The sequence below is a fragment of the Seriola dumerili genome, unplaced genomic scaffold (assembly GCF_002260705.1).
Source record: "Seriola dumerili isolate Sdu_G_001 unplaced genomic scaffold, Sdu_1.0 BDQW01000505.1, whole genome shotgun sequence".
NCBI lineage: Eukaryota > Metazoa > Chordata > Actinopteri > Carangiformes > Carangidae > Seriola > Seriola dumerili.
This window is the reverse complement of record NW_019174760.1, coordinates 117,283-124,782: the sequence shown is the minus strand read 5'-3', so window position 1 is coordinate 124,782 and position 7,500 is coordinate 117,283. Positions and strand designations below refer to the sequence as shown.

Below are 7,500 nucleotides of genomic sequence, written 5' to 3'. Positions count from 1 at the left end.
TGTGTGTGTGTGTCTGTCAGGACTCAGAGTACATGGTGGCGGTGAGGAACTACATCACCGAGGACAGGACTCTGCTCAGCTTCCACAAAGGAGACATCATCAGACTGCAGCACATGGACGGGCTGGAGGCTGGTGAGACACACACACACACACACACACACACACACACACACACACACACACACACACACACACACACACACACACACAGACAGAAACCTGTGCAGTGGTGTCTCTGTATATTTGCTTTCTGCCTCATGTCATGAACAGTATGTCTCTGTGTGTGTGTGTGTGTGTGTGTGTGTGTGTGTGTCCGTCCGTCCATGTGCACATGTGTGTGTGTTCAGGCAAATACTACGGCTGCATCGTGAGGAAGAAGGTGATGCTCCTGGAGGAGCTGAGGAGAGACACTCCTGAGTTCGGTGTGTTTGGCTCTTTCTGTGTGTGTGTGTGTGTGTGTGTGTGTGTGTGTGTGTGTGTGTGTGTGTGTGTGTGTGTTTTGATATCAGAGCCTCAACTTTTGTGTTTCTACTTTTTTCTTTTTAAACTTTATTTAGGTTTGATTTGCTGTTTTACTTTGTCAGAGAAGCTAAAAAACATAAACTATTATAAAATATTTTGTTTGTTTTGGTTTTGTGTGTAACATGTGCATGTGAATCTCTGAGTGACAGTACATATCGTGTGTGTGTGTGTGTGTGTGTGTGTGTGTGTGTGTGTGTGTGTGTGTGTGTGTGTGTGTGTGTGTAGGCTGGCGGTTCGGGGCTGTGTATGGAAAGTCAGGTGTGTTTCCCAGTGAGTACGTCCGTCCAGTGGCCGCTCCAGACTTCCTGGTTCTCCCCGCGGAGCGTGTGGAGCCTCGGGACAGACAGGGACGAGTCGCCGCCTCTGCCGCTGTTGCCGTAGCGATGGGCTCAGCGGTGGCTGCCCACGAGCTTGACCTCTCCACAGAGGTGCGCACCAGGACGGTGTTTACACTACAGCAGCATCTTTCAAACTGTAGAGCAACAAAGAATCATGATCCCGACAGATAAAGAAAGAGTTAATGAGTCTGAATCTCCGGCTCCAGCAGGAACAACTCCGCGACATCACAGCGTCAGCTGGTGTTTGTTCAGCATGTGCTGGAATGTGTTGCTCTGCAGAAATGGAAATATCTTGTAGATAATTACACCTTTGACATTCCTTTAAGTGGCCACTGTTGCTGAGCTCTTTACTCTGTGTGTGTGTGTGTGTGTGTGTGTGTGTGTGTGTGTGTGTGTGTGTGTGTGTGCATCAGGTGGTGAACGAGATGTACGGCGACGGTCTGAGCGTGGAGCTGGACGATCTGCCTCTGCACGGCGGTCAGTACCACATGGCTGAGTTTGCCAAGAAGTACTTCAGAGAGGCACAGAGGAACAGGAGGTCAGACACACACACACACACACACACACACACACACACACACACACAAACCGCCAAAATGGTGTGACCCACAATTAAACTTTTTCATTTTTTAAGACCTTTGTGTTTTTCTCAGTAAAATTCATTCATTTTTAACAGTTTGATGAAGAATCAGCTCATACATGTCACTCAGTAAAGACTTCAGTAAAACACAGGTTTCAAATTTTTCCTTATTTTATAGATAAAAACATCGTAAATCATAATAAAAAAAGAAAAAATTCAACACAGAAAATTGCACTCATTAGTTTGAGTTGTTGTAGAGGTGAACTGAAGTTTCTGAAGTTCTGCTCATTCTCAGGATTTATGAACGATCAGCTTCAAATCCTCGGCTGCTCTCAACACGTGACCGGTCTCGTCCGTCTGTCTTTCTTCTGTCGCGTCAGTAAACTGAGAACAGCTGCTCCTCTCTCTGAGCTCAGAGTAAAGCAGCACGGACAGTCGATCAATAAACACACAGACGGTAAAACTCCAGATGTTTCATAGCTGGAGCGATCACGGAGCGATGACGCTCTGCAGCCGAGGTATCAGACGTCTTCAGCCAACAGACACCTGCTCACTCTGCCGCCTGTGTGTTGATGTTCACAGTGATCAGAAAGCCAAAAGGGGGAAGGAGGGCAGGGATCCTTTTGACATGGTCAAGTTCTCCAAGGTAAAATATCTGCCTTCACCTCTTGAAACCGTGTCCACGTGTTTGTCCTATCATATGTTTACCTTCGTTTTCAAGCGTGTTTGTGACTGTGGCTTCGGTGCGTCGCTCTCTCCAGTCTCCGATGCAGGAGTCTCTGATCGACTTCTCAGACAGCGGGATGAACAGAGTCGCCGCTGACATCTTCTTAGGTGAGAGGACAGTCACAGGGCGAGGGATGGATACAGAGAGGAGACTTATATTATATATGTGTTAGACTCATAGTCAGCTGGAGAGCAGCAGTACAGATCTTTAACAGGTCAAACCTGAGAGAGAGGGAACGCTGAAGGTGAAATAAAGATTATTTTGTTTTATTTTTTATGTTGTAACTGAATGAGTTTGTGGTTTTTGTTCAGCCACAATGAAGTTCATGGGAGACTTCCCCCTGAAAGGTCAGACTGAACAGGACCTGGTCACCACCATACTGAAGGTGCACACACACACACACACACACACACACACACATACACATATTTGATAGGTGAAAACACAGAGTAGAAATATGGTTTAACTCAGAGAGCTGAGATTTGTGACATAAAACACTGGTATTATTTTATAATTTGTGAGTAAAATAGTAGATTAAAGCCTAAAATGAATTTTTGTAATATCACTGAGTCGTAGTTTCGTCTTGTCTCTACTTTAACCAGATTTTAGAGGCTGTGAGTCACGTACAATCTCACAGTAACACGTGGGGGAAGGTGGAGAGTCGACAGATTATCATCACTCAGGGGGGTTAAGCCAGAAACATTAGACCTTACCGCCAGGCTAACTCAGGCCTAAGACCAGTGTTACCATGGTAACAGCTGAATTTCCAAAGTGAAACATCCTGCAGTTCCTCGGTCCGAAGTCTTAATTTACCCAGAATTCACTGTACCACGGTCCGGCTTAAGATAGAACTAAACTGCTTTGTGCAACAGATGAATTCAGACTCCGTCGATCTGAAGTCCGACTGTTGGTTAGATTAGTTTGTCAGAAGCTAACATGCTATAGTTTGGTCTGGACCACGCCCATCACTCCAGGAGGCTCCGCCCTGTCACACAGGTCACACCTTCACATTCATATATGAGCTCACCTGCTGCTCTGAAACAAGATGGCTGAAACGAGCTGCAGCACGTGTTCGTCTGTGTCTCGTCACTCCTCTAGTTAAGCGGCGACCACGGCCTGATGAAGGACGAAGCGTACTGCCAGGTGATGAAGCAGGTCACTGCCAACACCAGCTCCAAATCGTAAGACTCCTCTTCATGTTACCTCGGATACTGACGGTGTAACCTGTACCTTCACAGTCCTGGGGGGGGAAAGGCTGTAACGTGTGTGTGTGTGTGTGTGTGTGTGTGTGTGTGTGTGTGTGTGTGTTTTGTGCAGGGACAGTTGTCAGAGAGGGTGGAGGCTGCTCTACATCCTCACGGCTTTCCACCGCTGCTCTGACGTCATGAAGCCGTTTCTGCTGAAGTTCCTGCAGGAGGCGTGCTCCAGCCCCGGGGTGCAGTACCAAGGTAGACAAACCCCGTATCCGTGGAAACGGTGCTACGGCCCAATCGACAGCCTAACACGTCAGCAGGGGGCTTAGGTTCCCATATGGACGGTAGGGACGTGTCAGATTGTCCCTACCAATATGTGAGTTAGATCAGTCCCATGTGTCTCCCCAGAGGTTACGTCTCCAAGGCGACCGATTTAGACGCGGTGGCATTTGATTGGCTGAAAGGTCGGGGGCTACCTGGAGCCTCACGTCATATACAAACATCTCACTTTCTTTTAATCCTCCATCTGTTTCTGTGTGTAGTTTTTATCTAAATATAAAAACAGGTAAATACAGATCACGTGTCACGTTGTTGTGTGTGTGTGTTGACAGGTATCGCCAAGGCGTGTGAGCAGAACCTGAGGAGAACCTTTCAGTACGGCGGACGTGTCCAGTTTCCCAACAGCATGGAGCTCAAAGCTATGCTGGTTGGTCTCTTGTTTACAGGAAGGAGTACAGGCGCTAATGTTTCACTAAACGGCTTCAGGATGGAATAACATGTTCAGTGTAATTATATGCTGCTTTATGTAGCATTCAGTTAGCACAATGATGCTACAGCTCTTCTGTGCATTAGTCTGTGTGACGGGTGAATCGGGGGCCTTCTTCCAGAGGACAAACTTTCCGCTGAGGGTAAACGGAGCTCAGCGGTTGGACAGTCTTATTTTACCCAGAATTCATTGTGCCACAGTCTGACTTGAGATAGTCGAGAACTAAAGTGCGTTTCTACTCCGGGCGTCCGTCATGTTTAAACGTGACTTTGTTCAGCAGCTGCTCTCGGCCGTACAGATGTTAGTACGTGACGTCTCCCTCTGATTCGCTGTTTGTTGTGCAGGCTGGGCGGAGCTCCAAGAGACAGCTGTTCCTGCTGCCAGGAGGCATCGAAAGACACTTGAAAATCAAGACGTGCTCTGTGAGTGACACACACACACACACACACACAGATGTGAACAGATACTGTATTGATCCACTGTGGTTAATGTTCATATCTGAGCTGCAGAGCGACTGTGAGTTGATTTCTTCCATGTCAGGTAGCTGTGGATGTGATCGAGGAGCTCTGCTATGAGATGGGACTACACAGGGTGGAGGCTTTGGATGAATACGCCATCTTTCTGGTCACACACAGAGGTGATCTGGCTAACTGTGACCTTTACACTGAACATCTGAAACAAACGCTATAAACTTATTTCTTCACTTTAGTCTTTAACGAGCTCTGAAATTTGCACCTCGCGTCACATTGAAGCTCAGCACCTCTTTTAAATGTCTGCATATTTAATGATTTATTCATTTATTCATTAATTTATCTAATTTTACATTAATGTTTTTAAAGTTTTTCAGTTTGGATCAATGTTTTTAACATGTTTTATGTTCGTTTTATGTCTTTGGTGCAGCTCATTTCTTTGTTGTAAATCACTTTGTGCTACATTTCTTGTATGAAAGATGCTGTACAAATAATGTTTATTATTATTAATATTATTATTATTATTAAATGCTCTATATAGTAATATGTGGTTGAATAGATGTTTAATGAGCTGTGTTTCTGTTCAGGTCAGAATGTGCGTCCTCTGAACAAGCGTGAGTACATCCTGGACATCGCTACGGAGGCGGAGCCGGTGGACGCCAACTACAGTCTGTGGTTCAGGAGAGTCATATGGAGTCTGGCTCTCAAGCTCGACAATGAACTCTACGTCACCATGCACTACAACCAGGTAGAGATCCGCCGTGTGACGTGACGGACGCCGCGCTCAGTGTTTCTTCTTCCAGCAGTTCACACACAACGGTCACCTGGACTCAAAGATGAAGTGATTAGATTTTGGGAGTCAAAGGTCAAAGGTCACGGTGACCTCAGAAAACACTTCTTAGCTATTTACTCAAGACTTCTCACAGAGTTTATGACAAACATTCACACAGATGATTCATATTGTATCTGACTCTGGATAAACAGGGATGTAACCTGGAACTAGTCTGAGTGGCGGAGGGATACGACCACGAGTTTCCTCTGGGAAATGTTGCCTTTGTTGAAACATGCAATGTGACTGTCGTAATGAGGTTTACTTGAGCGTTGGCTGAGTGTCGTTTGCAGCACATGAAGGACATGCAGTTTAACAATCATACAAGACAGATGAAATAACTCTCTCCGTGTCTCTCTACAAGGTGTTGCCAGACTACCTGAAGGCCTTGCTGAGCGTGGTTCCTCAGGGTAAAGCCAGCGAACAGCATCTGCAGCAGATCGCCAGACTGGCTGCCCTACAGCACCGTGCCAAGGACACCATCTACCTGCCCACCCTGTAAATATCCACAGACGACATCACGTGACCACGAGAACTTACTTTGTGTCAAACAGCTGTGGCCAGATGCATAAATGATGCGTACACCACATTTCCCGCTCATGAATATTTATTTATAGACACAGACTGTGTCACCTCCAAGTCACAGTGAAAATACTAAATAATTTAACATGAAATGAAATAAGCTTAATTCATTATCATCATGAGAAAAAACTATTTTACATTTCATAAAAGGAAATAAATGTGTTTGTGTGTCGATGTTTCCTTCAGCATCGTTTCATATCCTGATTATTGACTGTGACTCATTCTGTTTCTTACTGTTTGAATATTGACTAATGGAGCCTCGTTAAGACTCTGGTCCCAATAAAGGAAGTTCAGAGTTAAACAGGATTTTAACGGATGCAGGTTTTTACCTTGTTCATTTTCTTCTCTGTGTCTGATCACAGGCTGTGATTTTTATACAAACTGATTGATTAAGGGAAAGTCTTCATCCATTTATTCGTGTGGGTGGAAATGAGGCTCGTTCACGTGCGACCAATTCCTCAATGAGTGAGATTTACAAAGAGGAACCACGCGAACGCACAGATTTATAATTCAGATGAAAAGACTTGGTTCTGTGCGTTCACATAGTTTCAGTCGTGAATCGACTAATCTAGTTTTATGCATCTGGCCCCTGGACTGCACACGCACACACACACTCACACACACACACACACACACACACACACAGGTCCTTCCTCAAGCAGTATATACTGTATATATGTGTGTGTGTGTGTGTGTGTGTGTGTGTGTGTGTGATCAGTCGAGAGGTGCAGGAGTGTGTCCCTCCGCAGTTCTACAGCAAACAGGGTTCACAGCATTGGCTGAACATGACGACTCAACACATGCAGCAGGTCCAGCCGTTGAACCCGCACCAGGCCCGAGCTCAGTTCCTTGGTGAGTCTGCAGCTCGGTGTGTTTGTGTGCGTGTGTCTCTGAACGCAACTTATGATATAAACGTGACCGCAGCCTCCATAGACATGGACGCTTGTATTATTTATCAGTTTCGCATAATTAATAGAAAGCCCACTTTCATTTTCTCTCTCAAATGTAGTGGGATAAATATATTAGAGCAAAAACATCTGCCCGGAAACAGATGACAGACAAAAAAGGCTGTGCTGCTCAGTACTGAAGCTCTACTTGTACTGGAAAGAGATGAAGACATACTTTGTTTAAAGCTTCACAGATTTGTCATGGTTCTACTTTTCTTGAAAGTAACTGACGGAGATCAGAAGTGACGTCTTGGTGTTTTTTGTTTTGTCGCCCAGGTCTGGTCAGTGCCTTCCCCATGTTCGGCTCCTCCTTCTTCTACATCCAGAGTTCGAGCTCCGCCTCCATCCACGCCCCGTGTATCCTGGCTGTAAATCTGAACGGACTGCACTTTCTCAACAAGGATACTCACGTATGTTACAGACAAACACTCACAGTCCCGCACAGACCTGGATCTGTGTGATGTTGCACGCTTCATAGTTCAGGACCAGCTGGCAAAACATGGTAGTGTGCAGCTGGATGTGTGTAATAATATGTGTAATTATAAG

The 7,500-nt window shown here is 45.6% G+C and overlaps 1 protein-coding gene across 1 annotated transcript in view; it reads left to right on the top strand.

Moving 5' to 3' along the window:
- Nucleotides 1-7,500, top strand: part of myo15a (myosin XVA) — a 32,815-nt gene that overhangs the window by 24,474 nt on the left and 841 nt on the right. Inside the window, 16 exon segments of the mRNA XM_022763963.1 lie at nucleotides 21-132; nucleotides 348-422; nucleotides 748-965; nucleotides 1,274-1,412; nucleotides 2,025-2,086; nucleotides 2,202-2,274; nucleotides 2,479-2,552; nucleotides 3,266-3,348; nucleotides 3,485-3,615; nucleotides 3,972-4,066; nucleotides 4,471-4,548; nucleotides 4,667-4,763; nucleotides 5,184-5,344; nucleotides 5,790-5,923; nucleotides 6,726-6,859; nucleotides 7,231-7,364. Coding sequence (XP_022619684.1) covers nucleotides 21-132; nucleotides 348-422; nucleotides 748-965; nucleotides 1,274-1,412; nucleotides 2,025-2,086; nucleotides 2,202-2,274; nucleotides 2,479-2,552; nucleotides 3,266-3,348; nucleotides 3,485-3,615; nucleotides 3,972-4,066; nucleotides 4,471-4,548; nucleotides 4,667-4,763; nucleotides 5,184-5,344; nucleotides 5,790-5,923; nucleotides 6,726-6,859; nucleotides 7,231-7,364 — 1,800 coding nt within the window.